Raw genomic sequence first — 18,210 nt, forward strand, 5'->3', positions numbered from 1 at the left:
AATGCATGCTCACATCACTACGTTCTTCTCCTCTGATTGGCCTAACTAGGCTCAGAGATAAAGCAACACAGAAATTCTCCCTGGGCCGCACCACATGGCCCGAAAAGCAGGTGACCATACGGTTACTGTCGCTACTTTCTTCTTCTTTTCACTATTATTTTCGGACCATGGGGAGTTGGACTGTTTTGTGCCATCCGAATGAAACAAAGGAATGAAAACACAAAATAAATGGATGAAACGGTAACTGGGCCCATGTCTAACAAAAACCTTTCAAAATTTCAAATTACATTGTTAAAAGTAGGGCTAACAGTGCTGGACTATCTCCACCTTCCTAATTAGACAAATCATCCTTCAACATTTTTCAGGTTGACTGCATGTTAAAGAAATCTTTTAAGTAACTTCCACTTATTTTAGGGTTACTGCTCCCAATACAGATGCTAAAGCCTCCTCTTAAACAATCCTGAATTTCTGTGGACTAAGAGGCAGGAGCTACAAATGGTTTACATAGTATCTTTTTCAGTTGTGTTAACTAAGTATATGGAACCCTTTACTAATGGAAGCTTGAGCTCAGAATATGTATATGTATGTGTGGAATAATATAAGTTTACCATCTGGGTTCTTATACCCACCCTGATCACTGATGATCCAGGGTAGAGGAGCGTAAGACAAAACCACCACCACCTCACAATCTGAAACCCCAGGCTTTTTACAGAAGTAACTGTCCTTTCCTTTTTCACTTGTATCTTTTTCAGACATCTTGCACTTGGTTGAGTTCTATTTAGAGGAAGGGATCACTGATGAAGAAGCTGTTGCTTTGATTGACCTGGAAGTACCAAGACTAAACAAGAGAGACAGTAAATGGCAAGAGCAGATGAGTGACAGTATCCTTCTGTTCCTGGCGCTTCCTTCGGAAAATATGCCACTGAGACAAACATATAGCTATCCTATATGTATATATTTTTAAACCTTCTTCAACAAAAAACATCAAAGTGGTAAAGGCTAAAAATAATTGTTTGCTTTATTTTCAAGTAATTGCTATCTTGTTATTATATCCTCCAGCAAAGGAAGAATAGAGTGGGCTTACTTTGCAATCCATCATTATAGATAGTGTTGCCAATTCTTGTCATTTTGGTAGTTTAGGTGCTCCTTTCACTGTCAGAATCTTGTATTGCTGACTGGATGATGGCATGAAGCTAGAGAAGATGAAATCTGTTTTTAAGACGAGATGCAATGTACAATACACAGAAGAAAACGGGAGAGGAAAAAGATTTAAGGAATATTATGGAAGTTTGAAAGGAGAAGAGTAACATCGTATTCAATAACATGAATATTATTTTGTATAGTTTTCTGCTTTCAGCAAGACGGTGCTGGGTAAATACAGTTTTAAGAAGTCATAATCCAGACATTGCTAAAATTATATGTCAGTTTTATAGCTTTTCACTGTTAGACCTGGGAATTGTAGAAATAAGTATTAAAATCATAAGAATTCTGTAGCTTTACCTTTGCACAGAGTGCAGTTACATAATGTGTGTATTGGAGCCATGTTTCCTCCCTAACAAACATTCATAGGTATACAGACAATGAGTCTTCTTTACAAAGCAGAGGAGATTGAAGAGGATGATCCATTCACAGCAAAACTGAGTTTTGAGGTTAGTCTTTCCCCCCAGCCCTCCCCTCCTTTGTGCTGTTAATGAACTACAAAGAATCACCCCTACAGTGTAATACAGTACAACCCACATACCTGCAGGGTCACATTCCAATATTTTGCATTGATACACAGACCAGGGATGATAGCAAATCCTATTGAAATGAAGCACTTGTGGCCCAAGAATCCTATAAAGCCATGCTGGAAGCCCTTAAAATGCCTATAGATGACATATTTTGTCGGACATAAATAAAACCATGGATACCAATCCTGTGGACACAAGTGTTGGACTGTATAATATTGTCTTGATTTTTTTCCTGGCCATTTTAATTTTCAATTGCTATTTGGGGAGCATGAAACCTATCTAAGGATTTTTTTTATGTTTCCTAAGATGTTTCAATGGTTTGTAAACCTGACCAGCTAGGATGACATAGGTCAAGTGGCTAGACTCTTGAAAATCACTCAAAGTGGATTTTAAAACACTGATTAAAGTGGGCATTTTGGATATTAACATTTCTGCTTTTTATTTTAAGAGAGATATACACAAGTTTTTCTCAACTTCGGAAAATGTCTTAACTTCAAACTGAAATTAGAGAACTGCTGTGGGAAATCAGGCATTCATTTGGTGCTGGTGTTGGCTGCAGCAATAGCTGTAGTGGCTTTGGGCCCAGCGAGTGTCACTGACCCTTATGACATCTTCCACTGTGCCTTAGGCTGATGCTGGGCTGAATCCCACACTCCTATCTAGCTACCTACTGCCATCTGGGACTATATGAGGATACAGTTTCAGAGTATAACCGCATTTTATTGTTCTAGAAGACTTGGCAGCAAAAGTCATAAAGCTGCTAATTTCTAAGGACAGCAGCTGTCAAAATTAGCCCATCAAAGTCAGTCTTTAAAATTAGTCCTCAAAGGCATTTGCAGTGGCACGTGAATATTAAGTGATTTGAAAAAGATTATGTAGAGCAGTAGGCAGGGTCTTAATGATATTAAAAGTGGCTATTTGAAGCTATGGTGCCTCTGAAATATCCTAGAGGTCTGGATTTTCTTTGGGTGCGCTATGGGGCACCAGATGTCACGACACTCACCTTGTATCGTTTTGGAAAGTGAGTAGGATGTTTCCTGTCAATGAAAGATAATTTGTGGAAGTTGTTCCTGCTGTAGTTCCACAAGCATGACAAATTATGGGACAATAAATACAAAAGGAATAGTTGAAGCATATAATGTTTGCCTTGGGTGACAAAACTGATTTAGTGCTGGTGATGAAGGGTTCAGGGCTGTAGGGGAATCTCTTCAATGCTTTGCAAGCCTCGGGTGCAGTAGGACATTCCAAGCCTCCCAGAGGTAGGGATATTTTCAGGGCTAAACAGAACAGAAAAAGAACCTGACAGCTCAGTGCAAATGCAGCCTCAGTATATGCAAACTGGAAATACATACATATTATTTGAAAAAAAATCTAATCTTTTCAGTGATCTGCAAAATTCAAAGATTTTATTCCTTTGTTGATCACTCTTTTCCTGCAGCAAGGAGGATCAGAATTTGTTCCTGTGGTAGTGAACCGTGCCATTCTTAGGTCAATGAGTAGAAGAGATGTGCTGGTGAAACGCTGGCCAAAGCCATTGCGCTGGCAGTACTTCCGGTCCCTGCTGCCAGACAATCCCATCACCATGTGTCCTTTCTGCTTTCAGGTATGAGCAGGATTTCACCTGGGAACTGAGAATTTTTTTCCTCAGAAATACATATAACAGGAAGACCTGGTTTGGTTATAATATACAACTGGCTGATCTTTAAAATAAAAATAAAACGAAGGCTTAAAATGGAAAGAGAAAGGATGGAATACCACTAGTAACCCCAACTAGATTACACCCATTGAATCAGTGAGATTTACATATGCTTTGACACAAAGCTCAGTAATTCATTCAGTAGGTTCCACAGCTATTTTAGCTCTGACATGTTTTTAAAAAGTAAATAACCATCAAAGAAAATGGCTAAATCCGTTGGATAAGCTAAAAAAAAAAAAAAGCAGAAGAGTGAACTGTACTTCTCTTTGGTGATTTTATCCCTCATTTTCTGAGTATCTAGTTGAAGTAGTCAGTTAGTAAAAGTGTTGTTAAAGGCTTTCATGGCCGGAATCACTGCATTGCTGTGAGTTTTCCAGGAGGTATGGCCATGTTCCAGGAGCATTCCCTCCTGACGTTTCGCCCACATCTATGTCAGGCATCCTGAGAGGTTGAGGGGTCTCTTGGAAACTAGGCAAGTGAGGTTTATATATCTGTAGAATGTCAAAGGTGGAAGAAAGAACTCCTGTCTTGGCCACCTTGATTAGCATTTAATGGCCTTGCAGCTTCAATGCCTTGCTGCCTGCTGCCTGGGGGAATCCTTTATTGGGAGGTGTAAGCTGGCCCTGATTGATTCTTGTCTGGAATTCCCCTGCTTTTTATTTTTATTTTTATTTTTTGCTCTTTATTTACTGTCCTGAATTTCGAGTTCTTTCTCTCACCCTGGATATTACACAGATATATAAACCCAACTTGCCTAGTTTCCAACAGATCCATCAACCTCTCAGAATGCCTGCCATAGATGTGGGTGAAATGTCAGGAGAAAATGCTTCTGGAACATGGCCATACAACATGGAAGACTCAAATAGTAAATAGATTTTATGGGTGAAGAGGGTGCTTAGTGTGAAGGAACACATTATGAGGTTATATAGAGAAACAACATGATTAAGAGCCTGCGTTCCATAGTCTTGTTCATGTTGTCTTCAGCATTTAGGGCTAATCAAAACCCAAATCTTTCAAATGAAACTTTGCATGGTGCTTGAGAATCTTTGTTTATGATATCTCAAGGGTTGCAGTTTGTTATTGGAGGTGGATGATTGAGACTAAATCTACTGAAAAGTTGTACACAGATGAGCAGTTCATTCAGTTACAATTATATTAATTTTTGAGAGATAGCTGTGTAAGTCTGTTTGTAGACAGAAAGGAACATGGCACCTTAAAAACTAACAAATATATATTGGCTCAATATGTCATGGACTGGAGCATGAAAGTGTTATTGAGACGCATGAAGTGTATCCTCAGTTGGCATGGATTTATACACATGTCTAAAGACAATGGCATGTAAATGACGGCAGCAGGCCTATTGTGTTGCAAGGCAGACCCTAGAAATGCAGCAAAATAAACAAAAACAAAAAAACAACAGAATGATGTATTTACTGCTGCAATCACTTGAGATACTATTTAATGTTTTGCTATCCAAAGTTACATTTCTATGAAATTTTGCTATGTTTTAAAAACAGAGAGCCAGCATAGTGTGTAGTGATTTGAGCATTGAACAATGGCTCTAGAGGCCAGGCTACAAATCCCTATTCAGTCATGAAAATCCATTGGGTGGCTTAGGGCAAAGTGTATTCTCATAGCCTCAGAGGGAGGCAAAGGAAAACACCCTCTGAACACATCTTGCCACCCCATCTCAACCCACCCACATGATATGATAGTGTCATCTTAGGAGCATGATAAGTTGGAAATAGCTTGATGTCTCACAATAACAATATGCTTAATTAATACTTGAAGAACAATATCTTTCTTTGCTGGGAATAATATCCGAATACTGAATGAATCTATACACAATACAAATATTTTACTCACAAAATCGATTTAATCATTTTCTGTATGCAGTTTATTATTATTATTATTGTAGCCTTGGGCTGTTGTCTGGTGACTTCGATGTCAGGAACAGAATGTCCTGGAACACTGAAATGTTTTCATCTGTTTCTTAATTTTGCCCCATTTTAACAATCAAATTTGAGTCTATTTACATTCTTTTACATAGAGGTCAGCATGCTTGGCCTACGGAAACAGCAGGAGGACATTACTGACTGGTGATTATATGTATCATGTGGGAGGACGTTGCAAATGAAGTTGTGAATGAGTCTAATATTGATAGCCTTCTATGTTGTAGTTTTTAGACTGCTTATACACAGGAAGAAAGTGCCAGAAATGATCTCAGAACAGTCTAACCTACCCACCCTCCACCTTATGACTTACATTCAGGCACATTTAACACCTGAAGCTTTCATTTGCAGATGTTTCATTCAGAAGATTACGAACTCCTGGTGCTGCAGTATAACTGTTGTCCATATTGTCAGAGGAGAACAGATGAATCCTGATAATGAGGGAAACCAGCCGCTCAGGCATGGAACAGTTCTTCTGTTGGGACTCTTATAAAGTCTTTCCAAGTCTTTGTAATCAATTGTTTGGGGAGAGGAAAATATAAGAATAAGCAATTAACTACTTTTGTACATATTTGATGTGAGTAATTGAGGAATTTGTATGACTGCTTTGTACATTTACCAAGTTAAACAGAAAGAAGTCTCCTTGTAACTATATCTGTAAACATATACATAATCCTGTTATGCTAGAATATATTCTTGACATTTTCACAACATCCTGTCAATGTGTCACGGACCAAATAACAGCCTCTTACATTGAGATCCTGTTTGGAGTAAACTGCTGTTTTTGTGCCTGCTCGGATGAGTTCCAAGCTCATCTTTTGGTATTCAGGTTTTATTATAATTTCCAATAAAATATTTTTGAAGTGTACATTTTCTGTTGAAGATTTCTTGAGCTTCTACTGTGTTTCAACAAAAAATGACGGTAGAAGAGAAATGTTTTTCAAGATCCCATGTGCTCAGAAGTGCTAAATATTCTTATAGCTGCAGTCCCAAAGAATCCAAAACATAGAAATCCTTATTTGTAGAGTTGTCACAGTGGTTAAGAATCTTTCCTTATGTCCAGAAGATACACTATTTTGCAAATGTGCAGCAACAGTGATCAGCAAAACAGTCTCCAAATAGGTAGAGACCAAAATATGCCAGCATCCCTTACAAAACTGTCTTGATATACATGTCGTTCAAAGTATTCTGATAATTAGAAACATATGATGGTGTGACTTTTATATATCTCTGAATAAAAGTGGGAGCATAAGGTATACGCACAAATAATTAAGCTACCCTACGTTAGCTAGAAAGTATTTGCTAGAAAAAATAAATTTTATACAGATATTGTTTAACCCAATGCTTCTTATGGCATCTGATAAGGGGGACTACGGGGTGTTTTCCCCAGAATTGTTTCTTTCCTGGAAGCTCCAGTAATTGGCGAAAAAATAGCCAAGGGAGCACAGGTCATCATTTAAATATCATGGATCCTAAGAGGTACTAATAATAATATACTCTAAATTGTGCACTTTTCCCTCATGTTGCTTCAAAATAAGGCGAACTCCAAAATAGTTCAGCTACTTTTACATCACCTATAAACCTGTAGTTTTGTATACAACCATGTCACCATGTTGTGGGATTATTATTATTTTGAAAAAAATGTTATTGTTACAAGAATTTACTACAGAACCGAATGGCAGGGAGTAAGCTGAACTACTCACAGAGCTGTATGGAGCTTCTCTGGGAGTTGCGTTGTGTAACTGTCATTATTTCCTCTAATGAGCAGACTCAACAGTTTGGGTGCCCATCAGTTTGGAAGTTAAAGAGAAGCACTTAAATATAAAGCAGAGCCCTCACTAAATGCAGGAATTTGCTTGCCAATTTATAATTTAAAACAATATTTTTAAACCACCAAACAGCTTGACAGGCATGTATGAGTTGCCAGACTTAAAAGAATGGTGGCAGCAGTTGAGCCAAGAGGAGTGGGAGGAGGAGAAGGATCCAAAGCACATACAAGCAACTCCTCTCTGCCTCTTCCTAATTCACATTCTCCCTCTGGGCTTCCTAGATGATGCACACTTGAAGCTCCTGAAGAGCATGTTAGCGTGGAATGGTATGTCAAAATCCTCTTGCTGAGTTATGCAGAACTCCAGTTATTCCAGTGTAAGTTATTTTTGCAAATGATTCCAGTATTTAATTGGCCACAGAACAATCATCAGATGATACCAAGCCTAGCTGCTATGTACTCTGGCCAGAGAATATGACAGCAGAGCTCTGTTGCCCCATTACTCTCCCTTGGAGCACCATAGCTGGACACATTTTTTTTCACTGCATAATAGTCGCACCCCCTTTTTTAAGGGAAAAGAAAGGGAAAGTGTGACTATTATGTGATGAAATATGGTAACAATGGAAGTCATGCTGAAACTTCTGTCAGGAAAAGGATGCTACATTCCATTCTAGACTATGCCTTGCTAATTAATTAATAAATTCTTCAGTATGAAAATGGCCCTCTAGTGCTCACTCTTGTCTGCATACCTGCATATAGAAAGTTCTCCATATTCATGAATTCTGCACCCATCAACCATCCGTGGACACAATTTTAAAAAAATAACAATAAAAACAAGCCTTGATTTTGCGTTATATACAAGGGAAACCATTTTATTATGCTACTGCATATAATGGGACTTGAGCATCCCTAAGGCGTGAGTAGCACTGCAAGACACTTCCCCAAACTTTGGCATCCCAGACAGTGGCACAGCAATGCCTTGCAGACACTGCATTGCATACCCCAGGTATTTCTCCTAGTAGTTAATTAATGTGACAGAATGCTTATCAGGAATGTGGAATAAAGAGGTTGTTACTTACTAGTTTCTGCCTGTATGGATGCTTCTTTAGGTATGCAGAAGTATATATATTTCCAAATTAAACAATGATTCCCCCCCCCCCCCCCTTGTAATTCACATGGCCTGACAATGAAATGAGGTGTCAGTGGAAAAACAGTGGAACTGAGGTGGGGCGGGAGACATAAGGGTACTAGCCTGCTAGTGATCTTAACGCCTGACAGTAACTACTCTGGTAGAGGAGAAAAGTAGGTGGTGGTGGGGATATGTGCCATGAGTCTAGGGTTTTAAAAAACCCTACATTTCACCAATACAGAAAGATTTGAGGATAAAGAGAGAGAAAATGATAACCCCCCCCCCCCACACACACACTTTCTAAATCCCTCAGCCAATACTATGTAATCCTCATTGAGAACCTCTAGCAGTAGTAAACACTGGCAGGTTTTAGTTTAATGCCTACTATTCTGACGGTGGTTCTCCACAGAGTTATCCAAAAGGTCTTTTTCCTTTTAGTATAACAGAGGAAGGGCTCAGAAGTGTAGCAGGATAGAAATATTCCCCTTTCCCACTTCCAAGATACTCCCACAACATACACATATCAGCCTCACCAAAGCTCTTCCTCCAGGCTGTATGAATCTCTAATCTCGAGCTTTCTTCTTAGGGGATGTTGGACCTGCAATGGCTTGTGCATCAACTGACAACCTTGCAGTTCAGACACTATTTTTGGCACATCTCTCGGAGAAGAGAAAGTTCTATTTAATAATAGAATTTAAGTATTGAAGAATTCAGACCTGTTGTTGTTAATGGCAACCCTGAGAGCTCATACTAGCATGGTAGACCTTTACATGTCCTAATCATCAGTACTCATGTCACCCCATCTTCCAAAAAGTTGTCATTAAATCTGCAGATAGTTACGCTGTGCAATGTGAACCAGAAGACAACTGAGCTCATTTCCCAGGGGCATGCTGGTTCCAGAATGTATAAAAAGTAATCACCACCGTAAATTATTTTTCAGCAATGTTAAATCCTTAGCAGTAAATTAAGTGTATTTGCTTATCTGGGAATTTCCATCCTGTCTTTTGGTTATGAGAGACCACAGAGTGGCTTAACAACATAGTTAAATATGAAGCTTCCAATAAAATCAAACAATAAAAATACCAAGTAAATGAGAGCTGGAAACAAGAGTAACATTAAAACCATCCACGGCAGCAAGAAGAGAAAACAACCCCGTAGTATGGCATATAAATAACAATAATAAAAAATTACCAATTTACTTAAAAGTGGGCATGCAGAAGTTTTTTTTCCTACGAAGGACCCCAGTTGGTGGCAGGAATGTTTACTTTCTTTTATAGTGAGAAATTTACCATAAACCAGTGGTTCCCAGCCATTTTTTGACCAAGGACCACTTTGACTAGGGACCACTCTCCAACATTAGTACCAAAAGGATTAAGAATTGGTTTTTGGTAATTTTTAGATTTGGTTTGGTTATTTGGGGTGCTGATTCAGAAAATTGTATTGGATAGACCACATCAGCTCTAGTTCCTGATACAGAACATATGCCATTCAGTAGTAGCCATCTGTTCACCCACAGAAAACCATATTTAATAATCTGGATCAGTTGCGGTCTATCCAATGCAAGTTACTGAATCAGCATCTCAAATAACCCCAGGAACAGTCCTAAAAACAAAGACACCAAGGCGCCCCCTTCTTCCAGGCAGGGGGAAGGAGGAGGAGGAGGAGGAGGAGAAGCAGCAGTCAAGAGGCTTGCCATACCTTTCATGGGATGTCAGCCTCTCCCCTCCCGACATCCCCACTGCCAAAACAGGATTTTGTGAGACCAATGTCTCTTGTTGCAGTGGTGTAGTAACAGTTAGTTCCTGGGGACCACTGGTGGTCCATGGGCCACAGGTTGGGAACCACTGTCATAAACATTCATTTTTTTCTTTTTTAATTCAGTAGTTTTGAACTAGTTGAAAATTCTCATTGAATTTGTATTCATGGAGGAGGGCCATGGCTTAATGCTTAAGCATGTGCTTTGCATATACGAGGGTTGAATGAAAAGTAATGCCTCCCATCTTTGTTACTTGGGTTGGGATGGGAACATTTTAATAAATCAAACACAGAAATAATCCTTAGAATGTGCTCTTTAACTACCACTATTCACTTTTCACTTTTCACTTTTCACTATTCACACAATCACCAGACAATTTCTGCCAACGATGAACAAGTTTTCTGAAGCCATCACGGAAGAAATCGACACTCTGTTTCCACAACCAGCATTTCACAGTTCTCTCATCCTGGGTACCTATCGTGCACAGATCTTCCGATAGCTAAGCAAAGCAATAATGTGACTCACACGTTCTTGTGAAATGCCGATTATACTTGAAATTTCTTTCTGAGTGATACGATGATCATCCTGAATCAATCTGTCAACCTTTTGCTTGTGAAACTCGGTGGTTGCTGTCACAGGACGTCCAACTCTTTGTTTGTCACACAAGTCAGATGTTCCCACTTCAACATCTTTAAACTTAATCTCCTAGCGACACACAGTACTCACATCAACACAATCACCATAAACAGTTTGCATTCTCTGATGAATCTCCTTTGGGGTGACACCTTCTGCTGTCAAGAATTCAATGACTGCATGTTGCTTAAGTTGCATTTACCGACTGTCTGCACAGGGTTCCATACTTTGCACTTTAACAACACAATCGTTCAATGCTAATGCTTCCTGCCAAAATGGAACTGTAGAGGAGAGTTTACTGAACAAGCCAGTACCTGCCGCATACCAATACTGCCATCTTTTGAGGAGTTACAAAGGTGGAGGTATTAATTTTCATTCAACCCTTGTAGGAGTTTCTCAATCTTCCAAGACAACTGTAGGGTCAACCTCCACTGGAAGCTAACCTAGAATCGCACTGGAGGGACCTAAAGATTACTAGGAAAATGTTCTCTCTAAAACTCTCTAATTCCTTCAGCATGAATGAAGGAAGTTGACCAGAGTCATTTTTAAATAAAATCCATTAATAATCAAGTCCACAAAAGTAAAGACCATACCTGTGGAGGGATGCCTAATGTAAAAGTAATACCAGCCCCTGGCACATGGGGAGGCTCTCGATATTGGATAATAGTTGAATTTATGATCTGAACACAAGGAGGAACTTTGCCTCCTCCGCTATTTGGCAGTGAACCCTTAACCACCCACTTGGCCCACAAGCCACTGCTAGCCTCCTACTGATGTCAAAGGAAATTCTTCTATACATGGAAAGAGGAGCCCTGTCTTATCTTTCACTCCAGGCAGCCTTGCCAAATAGGGCAGGAGAGAAGAAGCTCTTTTTGAGCCCTGGAGTCAGTGTGGATAATATTGAGGAAGATGGATGAATGGTCCGCATAAAAACAAACCAGCTTCTCATGTCATATTTAGGAATGAAAACAGACATAAGCCATTGCAAAGTACAGATGGTGCTGGCAAACACAACTGTAATGTTGACTTTGACAGATGTTTGGCAGCAGAATTGTCCTACAGCATCAAAGGTGCCTTTTCATAATTGCTCAAGCCTGTCAGACGTTATGCATTTAAAAAAAAATCATACTTGATATAGATATGGCAGCATATAATCTGGATACAAAGATGACTGTTGCTACTTACTCATCACTCCTACACTCACCTAGCAATTTTATGAAACCATTTTACACCTCTTTGCTTCTACTTTCTCTATCTCTCTCTCTGTTTTGTGTCTTTCTTTTTCTCTGGGTTGATGACAGTGACACCCTTTTGTATGTAAGCCATGTCCACCTCAGCAATGACTTATTGAATCAGGGCTTAATATGACCCATTTGTGTACCCGAAAGATAAACCTTTAATCCTACAAGGACAAATCCATGGAGTAGTGAAGAAACTATTAAGCTATCTGGGTCATGTCCATATAGCAGCTTCCCATGCCCTTGAGTCAGCTCTGTAGCGCGGGAAGCATTCTTGACAAAAAGCTAGTATGACTTCCCACCAAGACGTTCCTCCTTCCAGGAAAGGAGGAAGTCACGCTTGCCTGGTTCCCTCTCCCACACAGATCCTGCAGCGCCTCTTTCGGAGCATCAGCCGTCTCCTGAAGAATGATTCTTGAAACTGCTGAACAAATGTATTTACAGGGAAAAGTGCATCCATTTAGCTTCCATTATATTTAAATTTACAAGGGAAGCACAGGGAAGTAGACAGTACAAAATAGGCAGGGCTTAGAAAACTTAGACTATGGCCCCATCTATACTGACCATTTAATGAAGTTTGAAGCTGGCTTAAAACTGAAACGTTCACAAAAGCACACAAAAGAAAGCATTTAATACTCATAAGTGCTCTGTGATATGTGTAACCATCATCCATGCCTCAAACTGATTCCAGGATTTCCTACATAATCATTTGCACAGCAAAATCACTTTCTTTAATACTGGTTTGAAACTGTGGTCATTGTAGATGCAACCCATGACTTCCAGAATCTACCCAACAGCAAGGCCAAGAATTGTGCTGGCTAGTGGATTCTAGGACTTGTAAGTTAAAAAGCAACTTTTCAGTTCTCTGGGCAATATGAAATGTGATAAGAATTTCTGACCTCTGAGGGCCTATTTCCAGCCTCAAGCAAGCAAAACATTCCTTGCTTAATTGAACTGCTCTGGAAATGGATTTCAGTATTCATTACACTAGAGAAAAAATCCACTTAAAATCCGGTTTCTTCCTCCTGCAGAATTATGGGGTTTGTAGTTTAGTGAGGCTGTTAAAGGCTCCTCCCTAAACTACAAACCCCAGAATTCTGCAGGAGGCAGAAACTGGATTTTAAGTGGATTTTTTTCTCTAGTGTGATGAGTCCCAGTCAACAAAATGAACTTTTCTCCAGGGTCAAGCCCAATACAAACTGGTTTAGAGCATCTGTACCTGGCTAGGCATAGCAGAGATTGGCTGGCTTCTTGCACGGCATACAAGCCACCTCTTCCACATTTCCCACCATCCTAGACTAGCTCCACAGTTTTACTCGAAACAAAAAGAACAAGAACACATGCTTTAATTGGAGAAGATGTGCAAGTGCAAGAAAAAATAAAGAAGTATAATAATGAAATACGTGTGGAATTCATTGGATTATGCCTGTCTTTTGCCTAGGAAAGGGGGCAACAATATTATTCAGAAGAAACAATGGCAATTGCAGTCTGGACATCTAATTTTACATTCCCACAATTGGATCAATGTCTTTTGACATTATGTTTCATTTTTTGCTTCTTGTCCTGCTATAACTTTTTTTCTCATTTTTCTTTCAAGCATGTTTATTCCTTCTGACAGCATTAAATTTTTGTTTCTATAAGAATATATCCACAAGTGCATTCTCTACTGACTGAGGGTCTAATGAAAATGAGATGGGATTGTGAGGTATTTTCCCTTCCATGACTGTGGAATTTAGCATTTATTTTTGTACACCTTGAAGGTAATCTCTAATGGGGAAAACGGCTTCTTAAGACTTGGATGGCCACTGCCAATTGTGGCAGGTGGTACTAGGATAAAGAATAATTGTCTTACATGGAATAAAACAACTTCCTATTGTCTTAAGGAATTGACAAAAGACATCTAGAAGGAGTGAAAGCTCATGGGTCTACAGGTGCAAATTCACCATTAAAGATGGGAAGAGGCAAGACCTGGATCTTGACTGGTAGTCCCAACCCATTGAATCAACTAAAAGCATTGATGTGTTGACTCACCATTTAACAACCAAATTAATGGCTGTACATTACTAAAATGGATGGAAAAACAGCCCCTTTGGTTGGATTCAAGCACAACCTCCAAGGCGCCAAAAAGCTGGACGTTGACACAACATACCTCCTTTCTGTTTTGTATGTCGCTGTCCTGTCTGTCCAAAATGCCATTGAATGTTTGCTGTGTATATATGCTGTGATCCACCCTGAGTTCCCTTGGGGAGATAGGGCAGAATATAAATAAAGTGTTTGTATAAAACGATGTTATGGTTTAATTTGATGCCAAAATGAAGCCAACCTTGGTGCCAGTCAGGCCACAAGGAGGAACGCATGCCTCTAATGGCTCGAGGTGAGGTACAATGTGGTTAAAACAGCAAAATAAAACAGAACACTATTAAAATACATATAACAAAATACACAAAGGTAAAATACAGATGAAAATTTACCAATAAAATGCAGGGCAAAATTTACAAGTTGAAATTGACTAGATAGACCTGCTGGAAGAGATGGGTCTTCAGCTGCGTCTAGTCCAATGTCCTGCCATGAAAGAATACACTCTTGAAATATGTTGTTCCAAACACTGTTTAAAGCCCTCAGAGGAAGGAGAGTGCACCATCCTCTGAGTTATTCTATTCCGCTGTCAAACAGTTCTTCCATTAAAAAATTCTCTTCCCTATGCTTAGGTGGAATCTTTTTTATAATGGTTCCGGTCCAACTTATCTGTCTGAACATATCTCCTTGTATGAGCCTGCTAGAACTTTAAGATTGTCTGGGGAGGCTCTGCTCTCAGTCCCACCCTCTTCACAAGCGTGATTGGTAGAGACAAGAGACAGAGCCTTCTCAGTGGTAGCCCTTTGGCCGTGGAACTTCCTCCCAGGTGACATCAGGCAGACCTCACCCCTTCTAGTTTTTAGAAAAAAAGTTAAAGACATGACTTTGCACACAAGTGTTCAAAGAATAAGTGACTACAGGCTTCAAGATGGTTTGAATATGGATTATGATCAAGGATCTTGGATGAATGGAACTATGCACTTTATAAGTTTTAATCTGTTTACTGTTTAAATGTGTTTATTGACTAATTATTAACCATTTTAATGGAGGGGGTATGTTATTGTTTTTACTGTTGATTTTACTGGTATTGAATTGTACTGGAGTTATAAGCCACCTTGAATCCCCTGAGGGGGAGAAAGGTGGGTATAAATGAAGTAAATAAATAAAATAAATAATAAATAATTTGAATCAACTGGATGATATTCTAGTCTCTGGAGCAGCACCAAGTGAACTTGCTCTGTTTTCTACATGGCATCCTTTCAGATATTTAAAGATAGCTATTATATCATCCTCAGTCTTTTTTTCTCCAAGATATATATATCCTTCAGTTGTTCTTCAGAAGTCTTGGTTTACCGTATCATCTTAGCTGCCCTTCTCTGAACACATTCCAGCTTATCAATATCCTTCTTGAATTGCAGTGCCCAGAAGTGGATACATTATTCCAGGTGAGATATGACTAAAGCAGAATAAATTGGTACTACTACTTTCCTTTCTCTGGACACTATGTTCTTGTTGATGTAGCCCAGGGCTGTATTGGGCTTTTAACCATTGCATCACATGGTTGACTCATGTTTGTGGTCTAGGATTCCTAGATCTTTTTCACATGCACTGATTTGGATAATTTTGAATTCTGTTTCCATCCTAAGGGGTATTTGCTACCCGCCCCATAATTTGGTGTCCTCTGCAAAATGTAGAAGTATGTATTCTAGTCCATCAAATACGTCATTTATAAAGATGTTGAGCAAGACCAGACCCAGGACCAGACCCTGAGGCATCACATTAGTCACTTCATTCCAGGATGAAGAATGCTCTAAGTTTGGTTAGTCAACAAATTACAAATTCACCGAACAGTAGTGCTGTTAAGAGACTGGAGGCAGGGGATAATTCTGCCTGGATGGAATGTCATGCCCCATCTCACAAGGCTCATTTTATGAAAGGGGAATTAATGCAGTTTGTCACCACTTTAACTGCCATGAAACAGTGGGAGTTGTAGTTTTAACACAACATTACAAGTGCTTGAACCAAATGTAAATTAGTCAATTACAAGCACCTCTCTGTATAGGATTGTGGTCTTTCAGTAAGAAATAGTAAAGTAGATTCAGTGCCTCCGTACCGGTAATCAAGACAAACATAGCAAAGTCTTCCATGCGACAGTTGACTCCCTGTTAACTGAAACTCAAGAAACCAGAACTCTTAGGGCCCTACCAGACAGGCTCTATATCTCAGGATCTGATCCTAGGTTTTGGGTTTACCCCAGATTATCTGGAAGTGTGGACTCAAATAATCCAGTTTAAAGCAGAAAACCTGGGATCAGATCCTGGGGTATAGAGCCTGTCTAGAAGGGCCCTTAAGCAACCGGCAAATGTTAATTGCCTATCATTTAACTAAAAGCTGTTTTTCATAATACAGTAAAACTGTGTTATATTGAGTTAAGTTTGTCTTTGTCTTCATTTGCTTTTAATTACTGTATTTCAATATCACTATGATATCAGCACAGAGTTTCTGGTATAGTATAGAATGGGATATAGTATTAGGTATATTTTAACAGTAACTCTCAAGCAACCTGAAACTACATTTATCTGACATCTACCAGCCCCCATGGTTGCCAGTTAACTACTGTAAAGTGTATGTATTAGTTCTGGGAGCTGCTCACTGAATACTGCAGAGAAGGAACGGGTTTGTTTAATTCTATTTTAATGTTTGTATTTATTTCTATATTAAATTGTATTGTAATGCTTTTAATATAATCCACTTTGAGTTTCCTTAGTAGAGAAAAAGTGGGGTATAAACAGAGGCGGCCCTAGGTAATTTTCAACAGTAAGCAAACAGTATTTTGGTCCCCCCCCCAACCAATCACTGATATATATTTTCTGTTCGTCATGGTAGTTCTGTGTGCCATATTTGGTTCAATTCCATCATTGGTGGAGTTCAGAATGCTCTTTGATTGTAGGTGAACTATACATCCCAGTAACTACAACTCACATATGTCAAGGTCTATTTTCCCCAAGAGCGCCTCAAGAGTACCTCTGGGCAAAATCAACTATACTGCAAATGCTTACTTTGCATAATGGGTTGAGCCGCTCCTGGGTATAAATCACCATAATAATAATAATAATAATAATAATAATAATAATAATAATAATAAGGAAAGGGTAGAGAATTCTGTAGTTAGACAGCAGCAAGAGCAGGGTTAGCAATATGAAAGGCAAAGGAGGACATTGCCTCCCAAACCTCATCACGCTAGAGAATGAATCCACTTTAAATCCAGTTGCTGCCTCTGGCAGAGTTCTGAGATTTGTAGTTTAGGCAGGAGCCTTTAACAGCCTCACTAAACTACAAACCCCAGAATTCTGCAGGAGGCAGAAACCAGATTTAAAGTGGATTCATTCTCTAGTGTGATGAAGTAGAAGAATTATTCTCCCATCTGAAATTTTCCTTCCGTCTTCAAATTTGTAGTGTTGCCATGCTTCAGCTGAGCATTTAAAATTCAGTTTAGGCATCCAAAGAGAAGCGGAAGGCAACGTTACCATGGGAATACAAACACGGCAAACAGAAGAGTTGTAAACATTGTTCTATGTCTTGCTCTCTGCTATGCTAGAAATTTAAGAGAAAATTTCATAGGGGAGGCAGAATTATTATTTGGGATAGCAATGGCCTCATGTTGCCCCTTACAGCATTGTCACCCTGAAAAGGGTAGGATCTGTTCAGAAAAATAAGCATAATTAACTGGCATCAGATGGAAAAGCCGATGAGGATAAGGCTTTCTAGGAATGCCTGTTAGGTATTTATGTACATACATTGGGACACCTCTGTGGACCCCTATCAGCAACCAACTCCAGTGTATGGATCATGTGCCTGCAGTTCAATCCGAGTATAGCCTGTGAATTCCCGTATAAAACACTGGTTTATTCTTTTATTATTTTCCATTTTACTGTTGATTTTTAAGACTGTTTATTGTTATGATGGTTTAATGTTGACTTTTACGATACTGATTTATTGTTAGCTTTACATTTTTGTTTTTATTGCAAGACACTTTGGACATGGTTGAGAGGCACATTATGAATGATGGATGGTGTGCAAACTCAACAAATCTAAAGCATTCGTTCCTATTTTGCCACCCTGCCTCTTAACCACAGGAACGTGAACTTTGTAATTCTGTGGAGGACAGGTCTGTAACAAAAGTAATTTTAACATCTCCATGGTCCCCAGGGCTCTTTCAGAAAATTCATCTC

General features: G+C 39.2%; 2 protein-coding genes across 3 annotated transcripts in view; one reads left to right on the forward strand and one right to left on the reverse strand.

Moving 5' to 3' along the window:
* The window catches only part of IFT122 (intraflagellar transport 122), a 99,392-nt gene extending 93,146 nt beyond the window's left edge, over window positions 1–6,246 (forward strand). For both annotated transcript variants that reach the window (XM_067463495.1, XM_060766257.2), the window contains 4 exons: window positions 753–881; window positions 1,570–1,649; window positions 3,169–3,333; window positions 5,730–6,246. In XM_067463495.1, coding sequence (XP_067319596.1) covers window positions 753–881; window positions 1,570–1,649; window positions 3,169–3,333; window positions 5,730–5,813 — 458 coding nt within the window. In that variant the 3' untranslated portion in view covers window positions 5,814–6,246. The remainder of the gene's footprint in view (window positions 1–752; window positions 882–1,569; window positions 1,650–3,168; window positions 3,334–5,729) is intronic.
* The window catches only part of LOC132769363 (large ribosomal subunit protein eL32), a 262,210-nt gene that overhangs the window by 144,087 nt on the left and 99,913 nt on the right, over window positions 1–18,210 (reverse strand). The gene's annotated exons all lie outside the window — the stretch shown is intronic.

This window comes from Anolis sagrei, chromosome 2 (assembly GCF_037176765.1).
Source record: "Anolis sagrei isolate rAnoSag1 chromosome 2, rAnoSag1.mat, whole genome shotgun sequence".
Lineage (NCBI taxonomy): Eukaryota > Metazoa > Chordata > Lepidosauria > Squamata > Dactyloidae > Anolis > Anolis sagrei.